The sequence below is a fragment of the Tetranychus urticae genome, chromosome 2 (assembly GCF_039701765.1).
Source record: "Tetranychus urticae isolate SD_2017Ah chromosome 2, NJAU_TeUrti_SD_1.0, whole genome shotgun sequence".
NCBI lineage: Eukaryota > Metazoa > Arthropoda > Arachnida > Trombidiformes > Tetranychidae > Tetranychus > Tetranychus urticae.
Window position 1 is genome coordinate 22,640,113 of NC_142959.1, and position 17,312 is coordinate 22,657,424.

A 17,312-nucleotide genomic window follows, 5' to 3' on the forward strand; every position below is an offset into this window, starting at 1 on the left:
CGAGCTGAAACTTGTCAATTTGTGCATATACTTGATAATTGTGTTAATTGTGTCTTTTTAGCAACAACCGTTTTACTGTTTAGGTTTGTTTTACATTTACCAGGCTATCATCAATGCTAGATCTGACAAAAAAGATGCTGAGAAACATTGGGATTTCAAGTGTTGACTATTTACTGTTTATGATTAACTTTAATAGATCAACACCTCTTTTCATTTATCATCAATAACTTGGGTGTTTATACCTTTTTGTACAAAATCTCATTGTGATTGTTCATTTGCGGTTAGTTTTGTGGTGAAAATATTTAACCTAACAAATTAAATAGGATGCCGACGAGATGGGACATTTTACATACAAGGGAACACACAATTGAAAAACGACAATCGGTCTTCAGAGGAAAGTCGACCTCCAACAGTTGTATTCAACTAAAGAGTGTAAGCTTCTTGGAAATGTGATATCATTAAAATACAATAATTTTTCTATTCAAAAGTATCACTCAATTGGAATTAATATTATGCATTGTTGGTGAAAAAAGTTACACAAAAAAAGTCAAAGCTAAAGGAGAGACTTGCTGATGGGTCTAATGTCGCTGATAATCTAATAGCACTAAAGGCGGCAACAAAAAATTAGTGAAAGCAAAATGAAAAGATGAACAAACTGATGCCTAAATCACGCCATTGATACAATGATTGATACAAAGTTTACTGGATTTATATTGTTGAATAGGTAAAAGGTCCAACCTTAACACCTAATAGCATCAAGCCATTAGAAGTAAGAAAAGGTAAAGATAAAGAGAACAAGAAAAATATGAAAGTAAAAAGTATTACAATAATTCCTTGTGTATTTACATTTATTATAAGTCAATGTAAAGTGACTTTAGTGAATATTATTCCTCATTTAGTTATCGCAACCAAAAAAAGAGGAAAGATATTTTTGTAAAGATTATCTGTTCTCATCTTGATCACTCCCAATCGATTGTCCTCTTACCCCTGGTGGTCTCTGGTCACTTCCATTCCTCATCTCATTCCCTACCTTTATTCAATAACCATTATCACCACCCTCTTCATTCTTACCTCTTCCCTCTTCCCTCCCACTTTCATCTCTATGTTGTCTTTTTGTTGCTCTTGTTGTTCGTTTTCGTGTAACCTTTTGTCATTTGAACAAGAAAAACATGACTTTTCAAAAGTATTTACAAGGATTAAACATATTCACTGGACAATACAAGACTTGATGACCGCCAACGTTGAACAAACTTACTTACAACTCATAATGACCTCAACGCTATTCAACAATTGTCATTTGCAATTTTTGTGTCTCTCTCCTTTGGGTACCTTTGGGCCGATCAAAAGGATGGAAGACAAGAAAGAGACAAAAATGAAGCAAAAAGAAGGAAAATGAAGAAAGATGAAGAAAGGATAACGATGACCATTACTTTTTCATGTCTTTCTTTTCTTTCTTTCTTTCTTCCAATCTTGCCAATCTTCATAATCATCACCAATACCATCATCATCACCATCTTCATCATCATTTCATTTGACTTTGTCACTCTTCCCTTTCTTACCTCTTTTTTATGTCAATTCATTTGATAATGTTCATTCAAAATCATTGACCGTTTCCATGTTCTTCTAATTATAATCTATTCAACACTAACATTCCTATTCAATAGCAGACAGACCTTTTCTTGTAAAACATCTATCATATCTATTGTTAATATTACCATTGATTCTTTACCTGCGGTCACCCCAAATGTGTGTCCAACCCAAAGATATTAGTAAACTTATATGAAAATATACTGTGATAATGTTTAAACAGTGGACTGAATCTCACTGATAAATGATATTGTCAAGAAAATATCAAGTTAAATATGTTGTTCTTTTGGATTCTAATCTTGAAACTTTACTTTTAGTCAGAGATGAAATAAGGTTAAGCATATTTCAAAGTTGGCGCTTGTTTCATAATAATAATATTGTTATTGTTCGGCAAAATAACAGATTGTAACCCAAAAATTTTTGTCCAAGTCTCTTTGTAAATAAGCAGATGACAGATTTTTGATTCTTAAATCTTTTAATTTTTGATATTATTTTTATTTAATGGTTAATTTACTAAATCGTAAAAAAAGTTACATCGTATTTAATTATTTGGGACTCTAACGCAATTTTCAAAGCAACACTCTAAATTTTAAACAGAAGCTAACATCAGATGGGTTTAAGGTAAGTAATACATGTTACTTCAATCAATATTTGACTTTATTAAACTTTACCTTATTTCCTTTGTTGGCTTTGAGATAAATGTTGAAAGACAATTAACTGTGAAATAATGATTTGTTAAGGATGACAAGAGGATGAAAGGAAGTCAAGGAAGACGAGTTACAAAGCATGATAATCAGATTTTCTGGCAAATTTTGCCGTAAAAATGGGTTCAACATCAAGACGAAGTGGATAATGAAGACACTTGAAAATGTTAGGTTAACTTATTTATACATTTCTATGTAAGTAAATGTATATTTTTCTCGTCATCTTCATAGTCAGGCATTATAATCAATTGAAGATGCTCAGGTTAAATTAGTATGAAGATAGACTTACACGCTCTCAAATAACCGAGTGTGACAAAATACATATCAACACAATGTTAATCAGTGTTAATTTGTGTGAAGCTCATTTTACTGGATCAAATTATGGTTAGCCAATAATTTACACCTAAATTTACCAAGGTAAATAATTAATCATCAGCATATTATTAAAAACAAACATTCCTCGTAATACATGTAGATTCATTGAGTTTCATCGCGAGCTTTCATATCAAAGGTTAAACAGTCCAATCAATTTTGTATTAGATATTGGGTTCTAAACATAGGATTGACTTGGATAAAAATTTGTATTTTAAAGATTCTTAATTATCAATTGAAATTGCCAAAATTAATGATACTTTTTCTGTTTTCCCTTTTAATTTTTCGTTTAGATGAAAGATGACCTTACACTGGATTGCATCCATATTGGTCATATATTTTTTCCGGCTAGAGCTGTTAATCAATTCATTTCGGATCATTCTTCGGACTTAATTTAATCTACGTTGAAATAAGGTCACTAGTCAATCATCTTGATATTTTACTTTGCTCCAGGAGCTGTTTATCCACCGATTGTTAACAATTAAACTCGTAATGATGTTCATTTGCATGGATAATCGATTAACATGTGGCTAGGTACGATTGTTGATTGTACAGGTGAAAGTTACCATTAGGTGATGATAAGTCAATCATTGAATATAATAATTGGATACTATTCAAAATTTGATGTCATCATAACAAAAGAACTGTATCTTCGGACAAAGCAAAGGATCCATTGAAAGATTTTGAAAATGATTTGATTTGGGTTAAACTGATTTCGTGCGCATTATAATGATCCACCGTTTTTAATTGTCCAATAATTTGATCAAGTTAATTAATTATCAAACGTTAATTGGCAACGAAATAATGATGATTAAAGTAACTAATCAATTATACGGTGTCAATGTCATGAGCCAATCTCAAGGGAAAAATAGTCGCTCATCTCTTGTGGTTTCAAACAGAGAGTTGCCAGTTTACAAGTAAAATAACAAAAGGGTAACAAGTAATGGCTTGAAAAGAGTCAAGTGTCATCTCTCATCCAAAATTGCAAGCAATCCTTGACCTTAAAAGAAGAGACTACAATCTATATTGACCTGTGGCTATTACGAAGGATCACCATCTTTTAGGAAATATAAGGCGAGCTTTTTCACTCTCCTTTCACAATTGTCAATCAAGTGATGGCCCTTTGTATCCTTTTTTCAACGAATGCCCATTATTTGAATATTATTTCAAACTCGCTACCAAATAAGTTTATTTAACTCATTTACAATTTACATTTAACTACGAGTATAATGAGAATGAGCACAAAAAAGCTAATTATGGTTATAGGCTTTAAGCTTTTGCTATGTTTAACAATTCCAAATCCAGTCGAAATGAAACCGTAGTAGCAATGATTAGATGAGCTACTTTCACTTATTATGAGTAGGAAAAGCTTTCAAGACATTTCAAGCTTATTCATTAAACTTGTTGATTCCAAAATATTAAGACCGAAGAATTGAGTAGCTATTTAATTGAAACCTTAATTGGGTGTAATTAGCTTCTGTTGCCTCTAAATTTATCTGAATATCATTTGTATGGTCAATAGAAAGCACTTGTTCAGATACTTTCCCCATAATTTCAAAACTGTATTCGCGTGTCTTTTTACAACCTTTTTACGACCAGTTGAGAGGAATCCATCGGCCACATTTCAACTTTGATCCTTGCTGCCTTTTTGTTTTACTAAACTGTTTAATTGTCATCTCTTTAATCAATTGTCATCCATGACCAATGTGACTATAACTTGAAAACTGAAAATGAAAGTGTAAACCAGTCACAAATTTGATGGATCATCAACAGTATTTCACCAACAATGCTATAAACGTCAAGTTGATTGAGAAACATGTGTAAACTATTTACAATAATATCCATCACTGAATGTCAATTAGTCCATCGAGTTATTATTTAATAGCCAAAAATTAATGTGTTCATCTTTCGTCTTTTGTTTCAACTCTTGTCTTATCTTTCGTCTACTGTTTTGTCTCAATTCTGGTTTGTTAATAACGTTACTTGTTCATTAACGTTTTATGGTACAGAAAGAGTTTATTTGTCAGCCAAGGAGCAAATGTGAAAGCTTGACTGTCGAGTTAAGAGTTGAAACTTGACGTCCAGCCAGAGACACAGAGACGTCCATTGCCAAATAAAAATTTTTCTGGTCAACAGTTTTGGGATAAAAGCAAAGTTCAAACTTCGATTGCTTCTTGAACAATTATGATTTCATATTTTCCCCAGATAATATTTTGCTATGTACATTGTACTCATAACTACAGCTTATCACCGGCTGAAACCATGTTGCTTGAAAAATCTTGATACCACTTTTATATTTGGTCGATATTTATCGTGTTGAGGAAATTTGTTGAGAAAGAACCAAAGTTTCGAGTTTAGTTGATAATTTCTGTAAAAAAATAGATGCAAATATTATTAAGAATCTTATTATTGCAATTTATGGATACAAATTTTAATTATCATTGTACCGAAAGCTTTAAAGGATTGAATTTACGTTTCCAGGATTGAGGAAATACAAGGGAGGTAATTGAAAAAAGAGGTTGATTAATAAATTATTGACTCCAGATGAAGCTTATATGACTTTTGTTACAATTATGTCGACCTTTAAACGAAACAAATTTTCGGCAAAATTTTCACTTCACTAATTCTTTGATAGCTTTACAGCCTTTAACCTTTAAAGAGAGAGAGGTCATAAACAGCAATTTTGCAAGGCTATAAATCGCCTAATGAAATCAAATGATCCAAGTAAGAGTGTCTACAAAAGGTTTAAGATGTACGAGACACAATTCCTAAATCTAATTGTCCGATTATTCAGCCATTTAAGTAGCGCGTTCATTGTCATGAGGTAAAAAAAACTTACAAAGAGGCTGGAATGTTACATAAATTCAATCAATTTTTACCTTGTTTTTATTGCCAATTTAATCACCGGTAAATGAAGAAAAGGCTCAAAGGGAAAACTCAGCATTAAAATAAACTCCAAAAGGTAAGGCAAGAAATACATAGAAGGAAATGTATTCTAAACAATTAGCATCACATTTGAACCAAATAGTATTCCAAGTGGAGGTAAAATAAAATTTCAGATTTAGGGGTCGAGTATTGTTGTAATTTATTAAACATTTGAAGCCATGGACGCTTAAATAACTGGTGAAGAATTGAGTTTGTTAAATAAAATACCAAATTTATCTTAAAATTTAGGCAAATTAACTCTTCGGGCAAAACTGCGATTTATATTTTCTTGGCAACACTGTGGTAATTAATAATGGAGGGAAAATGTGAAAATTCAACTTGAGATGGTGCTGCCATCTTTTATAACACGTGTTTGTATTTTGGTAAACATTTGTAACACTTGTTTTGCGTGTTTTGTGTTTTTTTTTACTTGATTGTGTTTATTATTATTGCTATTTCTTAAAGTTTTAACATGGATTTAAATGTTATCATCGAAAAGGACTCTGTTCGTGACTCTCATGAAGAAATTTTGAACAAAGTTAAAAGATGTGTTAAGCTTGGTTTCAAAGAGATTGGTTTATCTGTTTGTATTGATGGATCTCAAGTGAAAAATATCCCAATTCCTCCTCAAATGTCCTCGAATCAAATCGATATTGGTTCAAGAAATAAGATCAAACTATACTCAAGGTTAAATGTTGCTGTTGATGATGGACTTCAGTTGCATAAACTTGGACAATCACCTATAGCCAAGCAGTATCATCTATTATCTCTGGAACCTAAAACAGAGAAAGTGTTTACTCAACTTCTTGGAGGTAATTTTGACTGTGATATTATAACCTTTGATTTCACTGAGAAATCAATTTTCAGCTGGAGAAAAGCCAATTTTTCTTTACCTATCTCAAGAGGAATCCTTCTTGAAATTAATTATAGTCAAGCCTTTGCATCTCAAAGTAATCGCCATAATTTATTTTGTTATGGTCAGAGTTTAGTGCGGAAAACTAAAGGAAAGGTAAATATTGAACCTCTAAAATATTGACGAAGTCTTGAACTGTCTTCATTTTTCGTAAATTATTTTATCATCCAACGATAACAAGTTTGAATAATTTTATGACAATTTAATTTAAATATTTTTTATTGGCAAAATGCATTTAAACTAATTCAACAAAATTAAACAATATCACTTTGGCTTTTTGTTTGTTTTAAACTGATATCACTTTTATGAGAAATGGATGACTAAAAAGACTTCCAGTCAATTCTTACTAATTGATCAAGCTTTACCATTTGATCCCTTTTTCGACTCTTTTCACAGAATATTTTATTGTCAAGTGGTACAAGCCATTTCATGTTTTTTAGAGGACCATATTGTGTTACTAATTTGTGAGTATTTCAGATTCTTTCCAATTTCATCATGAAAACACCAGAATGATTAATTTTCTTTTCTTGTTTTATTTTTCCTCACCGACTACTTTTCCATAATTAGAGGTTTATTATTTGGTCTTAAAGAGAATCAATCTCGAGACGCAGTTTTCATTAACGGAATTAACGCAATTCGACATTCACAGGTCCGTAAGAATCCTGCTGCCGCGGCAGTTGTTTTAGCTGACGAACTGTTACCATGTGAAAAATGGGTTGAAAAAGAGCTTGTCACAACCGAAGTGACGGACCAACAAAAATCATTATCACCAGAAAAGGATTGCTCTGATCCAAAAAGAGCTAAAATAGATTCATAAAATACAAAACAAAATGACAACTAAAAAAATATAAAATAACATTAAAATGTTTAAAAAATGAGTATGATTTGAGAATTATTCTTTAAAGTTTTTTTTACTGAAATGATGAAGTTGTTTTTGACAATGAATGGTTCCAATGAAATTGAGGTTGTGGATGAAAAGGCATTATTTATCTTCTGATTTGTTTTTACGGGAAGATGAGCTTCTTTTTGTTTCGGATGACTAGAGAGAAAAGGTAAAAAGAAAATTTATTTATAGATTAACAATTTTTGTAATCGTTCAAATAGTTTCGATTTTGTTAGTCTCAATGACTGTATTTACCTTTCTACTTGAATCTCGTTCATCGCTATTAGAGGTTTTTTTCGATTTACTCGATTCTTCGTCTTTCTTTTTCTTTAAATTAGTGTCGATTGGAGTTTCATCGCCTAGATCCTAGTAGAATAAATTTAAATCATGAAATAATTAGATCTTGGTAAATTTTCATTCATTAAGGGTTAGAAGATAACAAAAGGTTCATAATGTTAAGGGAGTAAAGGGAAGGGAAAGTCAATTAGGATAAATGAGTGGGCTTACGATGGCTAATCGATCAATTATCTTACTTAAATTTAAAAATAATGAGATGAATCTAAGATGATCACTAATGATTGAAATAATTTTTCTAGTTACACAGTTTCTTGATGTGCTTGAATGGGTGGCATGCAAAGTTTTCATTTTACTCTTCCCCGACACCTTTCTTCCCTGGGTAAGAACCAGATTTTGGAACAAAAAGCACTGATATTATACCCTTTTCCTAGATGATGAATTTGCTGTCTTCTTCTCGTGATTACGATTGTTTGTTGAAGGTGATGAGGATGTTGAATCTTCCCCTCCTCGTCTTCTTTCATAGTTTTCATTTCTTTCCTTTTCTTTTTCACTACGTCTTTCACTATTGGTCCCACTTCCTCCTCCTGTGCTAACTCCCGTCCCTGGTCCAGCTCCTCCGCCACTGGTCACATTGCCATCTTCATGAGTCTATTAATGTTTTACAAAGTTAATTTTCTTTGGTTCCACACAATTATTTACAAGTTAAAAGTTCAAAGTCGATTACACCCGAATCTTTTAACATAGACTAACCTTCGCTTCTATTTTACGACGTTTATGTTCTGAAAGAGTCAAAAAAGAAATAAGATTAACTTGTGCTCATAGAACATAATTACGAAAGTAATAACTGTAGAAACATACCCCTCTCTTGCCCCTCGATCGGTGGCTCAACGCTTCGACCTCTGTGATCTCCTTTCCTTGGAGATGAAGGAACACTAGATTTTGAATCCGATTTTACAGATTTTTCAGACGATATGTGATTCCGATCAGCTTTCACTGCCTTTTCCTTCTTTTCAGCACTTCTGACAGTTTCGTTTTTAGATTCTTTTTTCTTCTCACTAGAATTTTCATTTGCTTCCGCCGGTGGACGTGGTTTAAGAATATTATCTTTTTTCTCCTTGGGTGGAGGCGATTTTGTCACAGGAGCAGACGTGTTATTAGATTCTTGTTTAGACTCCTTTTTAACATTGTTTGGTGTTTTTGCACTATTAACAGGTTGTTGAGGTTTCAAGTGGAATTCATGCTCCGGTACACAAGTTGCTCGTTTAGTTTTAAGTTGCCCAGAATAACTGTAAAATTTGATAATTTTTAAGGTTAGGTTGAGTTAAATTCATCGAGGTTTTTAGATAAAAAATTTACTCACCCTGTGGCCAAGGCATAAAGATCAGGTCTTTTAGTTTGTTCGGTGTTTCTAATATTATCAATCCTACGCTCAATGGCTTGAGCGAAACTATTTATGGCTGGAAAATGAGTTATTAATTTAGTCAAAACAATTAAAGCATTCCTGATTTGAACATAATCGCCTGAATCAAGACAAACAATGAAAGATTTTGTCAATCTATAATGCCATTTATGGCAAACGTGACGGTAGCTTTCATAGTCAACATGTGCTGGTTCTTTCTCGAAAAATTTAGTCACAAATCCTGGATATTTGGCGCATTCCTAAAGAGGGAAAATTAAACTCATAAGACAACTATAAAAGATTAAATTGTATTACTCATTACCTTTTCAAAAACTAGCTTATCCTTATGCCATCTCATAACTGTCTCCTGGAGAGCACAAAGGAATCTTCCATAATGATTTGCTTCGTTTTCAGTACACGAAGACATGGTGTAAGAAATGTCACCAAATATCTATAAACAAGACAAGTTATTATCTGCATTTTTTTCTTGGTGAGGGAAGGGAAAAACTTACCCTATCATAACAAATTAAAGTTGAAAAATTGGGGGTTTTAATGGTGTGGAGAAGATGCACAAATTTTGCGCAATAAAGAGCATCCGTAGCAGTAAATATTGATCTAGGGAAAAGGCAATGTTGAAGGAACTGAGTTGTCATCTCCATTTTAGCTAGTTCTGGAATGAAAAAGTATTAATAGAGCGTTAAATGCGTATAAGAGTGAATAATTAAAAAAGATGACTTACTTGATTGAAACCACTGATCTCGTTCTTTTTCTAGCCTCTGACGAACACGACGAACATGCTCATCTTGCCTCAATTGTTCTTCTAAAAGCTTTTCTTGTAAAAGTCTACATCTTTCAATCTCTTTCTTCTTTTTTCCTGGATTCATATCCTTATTGTCTTCTGTCGATTGTATTTGTTTTTTCAGTTTTTCAACTTCGTGATCATAACTACTTTTAGGTACTTCAAGATCATAGATTGACAAAGTCCAGAAAGTCACAAAAAATCGAGGACTGAAAAAAGACAAAAGAAAAAATAAGTCCATGTTTTAAACTAAAATAACCTGAAGCATACCTCAAATCTTCCCAGAACTTTGTTGGAAAAGCTGGTATAATGATATCTACAAATGGTTTCGTAACGGTCTCCCATGCCTCGATATACAAATGAATTCCTTTTGATGACCTTTCATTTTTCCTGAGTTCCTCAAACTTTTGCTGAAATAAAAAATAAAACGGAAAATGAATCATTGGTAAGTTTGTCAGCAGAATGAGTGATTTAACTCACATTTATATTATGCGCGATCATAGGGCGAACCAAGAAAAACGCGACATCAGCACTTAAATTAAAATTGGTTATTAAAGCTCCCAAAGAAGGTAATCTTCCAATGTAATCATCAATACTTAAATTGCATGAAAGAAAAGAGCCGTACTGGACCAAAGTCTCTTGACACTGTTGGGATTAAACATGATTAGATTGGTCAAAATTTCGAGTTTTTCATGTTTTCTTTCTTACCTGATCATATAGTTTCCCAACCAATTTAATGTGTGAATGCTCTTGCTTGCTGTATAATATACAGTTACGCTGTTGCGCCATCAGAATACATAAAGGCATGGCAAGGTTTGACTCTAAAAGAGTATCTTTCAAGCGAACAGATGATTTCCTTGTATTACGAACTTGATTAAAGTAACCCCCTTCAGCTCTCAAGAGCTCACCTCCGGACATAGCAGCTAACTGTTCATTGGTCATTTCTTCTGATGCTTCGATACCAGCCATTTTCTGAATAATTTCCTTCAATATTAACAGATCGAGACTTTTTTCCGCTTTTAATTGATTAGCGATAAATTGAAGTAGACCAGGAAGTTCTACTGGATATTTCTTAACAACTGATCCACAGAAATTAGCTAAGCTTAGTAGCCAAGGTGAAATCGTAGCTCCATCGTGAAGAGTTCTGTCCTTGTTTGAATTTGAGAGGGCTTCAATGATACAGTAAATGAGAACATCATACGAAAGAGAAGTCAAATATTTTAAAGAGTCGACAACGGGACCAATTAGATTATCATAAGATTGAATCTGGATGGACATCTGTGAGAAATTAGAAATGGCAATTAATAAAGGCCTCTCATCAGCAGCTTAAATAATTGAAATTTACATATTCAAAAAGAAAAGATGGATTTGAGTGACTTAGTTTTCCGATTTGGCGACCAGAATATTTCACATTTTCTTTACTTAATCGTTTCATTATGTACTTGATCCTTCTCATATTAACTGAACGAGTTCGAATCATGATAGGGATTGAGGGCTCAGCTTTCCAATTAAAATATAGTCGATACCGTGCAGTGTAAGGGAAAAGACAAAGAAACTGCCAAAGCTCATCAGCAAGACCACAGTTACCTTCGATTAGGGAAAGTGAGGGTAGAATCGCTTCGTCTAGTATGCTTAGAAGCTCATACTTGACATCACCAACAGGAGTAGTACTCATAATAGATTTACCAATTCTTATAATTTTGGAGATCAACAAAGTGTCACTATGAAGAAAAGGTCCCAGGGTTGATATCATAGGAAAGACATTTTCCTTCAATTCTTCTACAGCTTCGGCTTGTTTAATCGATGGTTTTCCATCACATTTGTACATTTTTACTTTGTTGATAATGTTAGAAGGTAGTCCAGAATGTCTATAAAAATAAAAATGACAAATGAGATAATAGGCAAAGATGACTAGAAATATGAAAAAACTCACGAGTGATAGATGATATCCATAGCGTAATGAATTAATGAACATAGTTGTTTAGCTATAATTGGATTGGTAACAGCGTAAAAACTTGGTAAACGTTCGATTAGCTCATGAGCAGTCTTCCAATCTCCAACTTTCAATAATGCTAGACAAAGCCCGAGCTTTTGGTTGTTAATAAGTAAAGAGAATTTTTCCATGTCAGATAAACGATCTTCCTCCATAGGTTTTTCTTCGGTAGAAACAAACGTTTTTCGAGCATAAGCTCGTGCATCTTTGATCTCATTTTGATTATACTCGAAAATGGTTTTATCACTAGGACTTAGAAAAGGATAGATTTGGTGTAATGACAGGAGTTTCTGCTGAAGAAGTAAAGCTGTGACCTCATATAAGGAGTCAGGTGTGACCATAGAGTTATCATTAAGGTAAAAACTAAATTTAAACGCTAATATCTGGGCCAGTGTGCTTGAATTATTTAGAAAATTACATAATAAAGAGATATATGAATCAGCAAGATAAGGTCTACATTCGAAGCACTCCAGTACAACATCTAAAACGCGATTTGGATCTAGATTAAAACAACCTGTAGCGAAATAAATAAACAATTAGTAATGGAAAATACATGAGAGTGAAATGATTTACAGTTAAAATAAAATAACTTACCAATCAAGGATCGTAAAACTTGAAGCATATGATTACAGTCAAAGCCTCCAGGTTGACTTAATTCAGTTATTAATTTAGCGTACCCTTCACTTTCTTCTCTGAATAAGTTGAACTTTTGCTGCTTATAGAAGAGCCGCGTTTTCAGCTTAATAAACTTAGTAGAGGTGGCCTTTTTATTGGCAATAATCTTCGCTTCGCCAATGGTGTCATAATCCAATCTTTCCTTAAGTAAGACATCGGCTATCAATTTATTCGAACAGCCTGCTAAAAGTGCAAGATAATTTTCCCTTTGATCCTTATTGTCCGCAGCAAGGGTTTCAATATCACACACTAACAGCACATCGGTTAACAAAATGGGAATGGATGGATTGGTCTCCACAATATTGGACAGACTGGAGATCAACCAATCATGCCTCAACTGTCCACTGATCGCCTGGTTACAGCATATATAAAGCAGTTTCTTCAACTCATTTGGATTATCAGTATGTGATCTAACCGCCTTGATAAAATCATTTTTACCCGAAGTTTCCCAATTTTTATCGGTAAACATGGTAAACACAGAAAAAAGAATATGTAGTCACGAGAAGAAAAAGAGAAAGAACACAGAAAAAGAAAGAGATAAAAAAACAAGGTAAAGGAGATAAAACCGGGCTTTGGGAGTGAGGGGATAGAAAAAAAGCACAACTAAAGGTGAAAGGTAAGGAGAGGCAGACACGTGAACTGACTATGGATGAATTACACTAAATCATGAGGATATTTGTTTCATGAAACAATTGATAGTGGATTGTAATAGAACCGAGAACACATATTAATTTTGAAATCACCAAATTTTCTGTTTTCTGCGAGCCGGAGTAAAGGTAAAGCCTATTTTTACACAGGAGTTATCTCCTTGGATTCAATACTTTGATAGATGATACTTGATTTCATTGGATGAACAGCTTCTGGCGGTAGTTTTGTTTTGTACTTTCGTTGGTGATAATCACAATTATATCTAGAATTACTGATTTAATAACAATAATTGTATGAGAAATGAGAAATTGAAGAGAGTTTTCAGTTAATATTTGTATTTTCCTTTGATCAACTTCCTCCTGTTTGAGTAAACTTTCAGTTTTTCACACTAACACTGAATTTTAAACACACGGATTAAATTATACCATTTATTAGATTAATATGGTTAAATAACGATTAACTTTTAAACCTGTGTCACATATAATGTCCAATTAATTAAAAAAAACTAAAATAGCTCTAATTAAACTCTAAATGAGAGCTCAACATGAGATGGTACAAGAAAAGCACTTCGAGTAAAAATAGTCTCGGAGCCTAATTTTACAATGAAAAAGTACAAATAGCGATTTCCCGGAGTAAAAGGGATCGATTATCAATAAAAATCTTGTAAGCCTCCTAAAAAGGACATTAGATGTCGCTACAATCACCATCGAGATATATTTTTCAGTTTTAATGAAGTTCTGGTGAAACTCGAACAATTGAGTTAATAGCTGAGACTTGGTCGTTTTGTGAGGACATTTAACCAAACTAAGTCCAATGCTATTAAAGAATCCTCCGATGGACAGTTTTCGAGAAAATCGAGTCTAACTTGAAAATTCGGTCGCCTTTGGTCAATTATGGAAGCAGATTTGCTCATGAAACTTGTTTTACTAATATAACTTTAGATGACCAGAAAATACACTTATTTTGAGAAATAAAAATTTATGTTTCTGTACAACAGATCAGTTCGATTTTCAGTTGAAACTTCCGCTTTCTGTGACCGTAAGAGTTAGAAAGCTGAAACTTATTTGTTCAATAAAAATTGTTGGTTGACATAAAAAATCGAACACTTTTTTCCTTTTATCAACAGGTCTCTTGATTTGGAGGCTGTTTTAATTTAGATCCAAATCGCGTTTAGATATTGTATTGGAGTGCTTCGAATGTAGACCTTATCTCGATGATTCATATAACTCTTTATTTTGTAATTTTCTAAATAATTCAAGCACACTGGCCCAGATATTAGCGTCTTTAGTTTTTATCGGATGACTCTATGGTCGCACCTGACTCCTTATGAAATATCAATGAAATGTCATATTTGATTAGTTTTAACTGTATTTTAAGTTGTTAGACTATTCAACAGGTGACTCTGAATGATCTGAATAAATGTTCCGTGACAAACTGATTCCCTATCGACCTGAAAGTTTGTTTTAAATGTAAAATAAGTGAACAATCAAGTTTGAGCAAAAATAACAACAAACCTGTAACAGTTTGAGATGAAACGTTACTTTCTTACACTTCATTTTACTCTCACTCATCGCCAAGTGATATTAACATCAATCTCAACGAGAGTTTATTGATTTCTTATTGCCATTGACCAGACTTGTCATTATATCTTTAATCAGTTAATGTAAATAGTTGTGCCATTTATCCATAATTTATCTATTTATCTGGATATTATCCATAATCTATTCCTGTTTTCACCAAAACAAGACAGACTTTACAATTGGAAGTAAAAAAGTGAATCCTTCAAAATAATGAATACAAAATAAAAGGTAAGCTTTTTCAATCAAATAATCATATCTTTCCATCCTAACCACACCAGTGTATCATTTGACCATCCAGAGCCTAAGTACGCTTTTAAATCATCAACTTTGTCTTAATATACAAATTGCTTCCATATTATTAATAGTTAACCCTGTCAACACTCATCTTTCACCGTAATATTTAGATGAAACAATTAGGTCCCTTCTAAATTTAATAATGATTGTGTTAATGTATCAAGTACAAATCTCAATATATCTCTTATAAGCTAAGTGAGAGCTTAATCAGGTGAACTGACTATTCACCTCCACTTAGCGGTGAAAAATGGTTGACATATGTTAACTTACATTTGATTAAATTATACTTTCTACGACAGTAATCCGCCAACAATCATAATATCAGTATCAATGATCCTTTAAATTGTTACCTTGTTTCCCTCAAAGATATGAATAAAAATATAATTCAAGATTCCCACAATTATCATAAAACATTCACATTAGCTGTTAAACATCAACAGCAAAAAAAGCTCAACTCTACCGGTAATATCACTTTTTTGGTGCAACATTTCATGTAAATGTATTTCCTTCACTTATAATTGTTTCTTGATGTTCCCATCATGTTTATCATATTTATCGATATCTTCAAATAATACAATAACTTATAACTTCAGACCCAACTGAATCAAACTGATAAACAACCAGAAAAGTCCAGAAAAAAACCAAGAATCGTAAAAACAAAATTGCAAACAATGGAAACTTCAACCAACGATTGTTACAATTTATATCGTGATCAACTTGATGCCCAGCTTTAACCATCAAAACCCGAGACAATTAATCAATAAGTATCAATACAAGTAAATGAAAAAACCATTTAAACCAGATGAGATTCAAAAAAAGGTGAAAAGATTAGCTTTATATTTATACTTGCATACAAACAAAATGTTGAACGTTGCATGGTTTTAAGGTAATATAACGTGCTAGTGTTTAGTTGTGATAACCTGGATAATATATAAAGAACTGAAGATGATATTGAAGATGAGAAAAGAAAGAGAAGATGAAAGTAGGTAAGTAGAAAGAGAGAGAGACTGAGAAGAAAAAAAAGAAATGAATTGAGTAAAATTTAATAACAAACCAGTTCTTATGAAACTGAAAAAAGCTTATTTTTAGACATAAATCTCTTTTACTTTCTCTATCTTCTCTGTCTCCTCTTTATCTTTCATTCATATCATCATCACCTCTCTTTGCTCCTCCATCATCATCATCATCATCATCCCTTTTCCTCCCTTTACCCGAGGTAAACTTAATCTGAGAGCGGCGACCATTTATCTTTATAAAAATGGATTCACTTTTAGTGTTTGTGTGTGCGATCAGGTGGTTCAAAGTGAAAGATAATCATTCCATGATCATCCTTATTATCTTCACTCCTCACTTATCATCATCCCCATCATCTTAACCATCATCTTCCTTATCACCATTCAGTTGGTCTTAACCTTTATCAATGATTCCCGGTTAACTCTTTTTCACTATAAAATATGTTAACAATTTTGAAGCTTTTACTTTTCTCGGTTGACCCATTCAAATGTAGACCAACATTTTCCTCCATTGACCACAATTAATCAAAAAATCAGCTTGAATTGGTGATTAGCTTTGTGATTGAGAAGAGATTTTGATTTGAATAATCGTTTCATTAAAGTTTTTATGGTAAACAAATTGTTTAATTGTTATTTAATGAATGTTGAATTACAGATTTACATTAAATTTTGTTTGTTTTTTTAATGGTAAATCATGAGAAAAAGATTAACCATTGAAATTTTTGATGTTTAAAGATTCCTTTTGAATTTAATTAACAATTTAATGGCAAACAAATTGGTTCATCAGGTGTGATTGTCTCATTGAATAATTGTTGAATTACGGAAGTATTTCATGCTAATTATAATTATTATAGTGATAATGATGATTAATCTGAGAAAATTTACTAATCAATGATTATTAATCAAAATCAAACAACCATTAAAACAGATTTAAAAACCTTTAGCATGTCCTGTTGCTTTGTATTGACACATTTGACGCTTTTATAAACTACAATTTTTATTATCATTTTGTTTGACAAATTGTCAACTAAACGGAAGGAATTGATGATTAAGACTATTTTTATTGTGATTGGCAAGGAAATGATCAAAATCAAGATGATTAGGGTCAAATGATTATCAAATTACTACACTTGATTAGACTGAAGTGATTTACAATCAGTGATGAGAAAAACATTTTCATGGTTTTGGGTTTACAATCAAAGCTAATGTTTTATTATTGTTTAATCATTT

The 17,312-nt window shown here is 32.4% G+C and overlaps 2 protein-coding genes and 2 long non-coding RNA genes across 6 annotated transcripts; 2 read left to right on the plus strand and 2 right to left on the minus strand.

Moving 5' to 3' along the window:
- The first annotated feature begins 2,011 nt into the window (after positions 1–2,011).
- Positions 2,012–3,841, plus strand: LOC149094140 (uncharacterized). The gene is made up of 2 exons (XR_016198960.1): positions 2,012–2,208; positions 2,957–3,841. It is a non-coding gene; the product is annotated as an uncharacterized LOC149094140 (long non-coding RNA).
- A 240-nt stretch (positions 3,842–4,081) lies between these two features.
- On the minus strand, positions 4,082–5,879 carry LOC112539561 (uncharacterized). Its single transcript, XR_003083447.2, has 2 exons — positions 5,543–5,879; positions 4,082–5,031 (listed from the first exon to the last, which is right to left on the minus strand). It is a non-coding gene; the product is annotated as an uncharacterized LOC112539561 (long non-coding RNA).
- A 94-nt stretch (positions 5,880–5,973) lies between these two features.
- On the plus strand, positions 5,974–7,380 carry Rpp30 (ribonuclease P protein subunit Rpp30). The gene is made up of 3 exons (XM_015936851.3): positions 5,974–6,597; positions 6,898–6,965; positions 7,069–7,380. The coding sequence occupies exons 1-3, from the start codon at positions 6,061–6,063 to the stop codon at positions 7,316–7,318; spliced, it is 855 nt and encodes a 284-aa protein (XP_015792337.1). The 5' UTR covers positions 5,974–6,060; the 3' UTR covers positions 7,319–7,380.
- A 13-nt stretch (positions 7,381–7,393) lies between these two features.
- On the minus strand, positions 7,394–13,322 carry tho2 (THO complex subunit 2-like protein). Of its 3 annotated transcripts, none has more exons than XR_016198959.1 (15): positions 12,467–13,322; positions 11,813–12,386; positions 11,225–11,747; positions 10,588–11,157; positions 10,360–10,524; positions 10,150–10,289; positions 9,820–10,088; positions 9,593–9,750; positions 9,403–9,531; positions 9,042–9,340; positions 8,540–8,967; positions 8,432–8,460; positions 7,985–8,329; positions 7,640–7,750; positions 7,394–7,540 (listed from the first exon to the last, which is right to left on the minus strand). XR_016198959.1 is itself a non-coding variant. In XM_015936852.3 (15 exons), exons 1-15 carry the CDS (start codon positions 13,014–13,016, stop codon positions 7,484–7,486), a joined length of 4,230 nt encoding a protein of 1,409 aa, XP_015792338.2. In that variant the 5' UTR covers positions 13,017–13,322; the 3' UTR covers positions 7,394–7,483. The 3 variants fall into 3 exon arrangements, 1 of the variants encoding a protein (XP_015792338.2); XR_016198958.1 differs by having other exon boundaries at positions 7,918–8,329; XM_015936852.3 differs by having other exon boundaries at positions 8,102–8,329.
- Between the last annotated feature and the right edge of the window lie 3,990 nt (positions 13,323–17,312).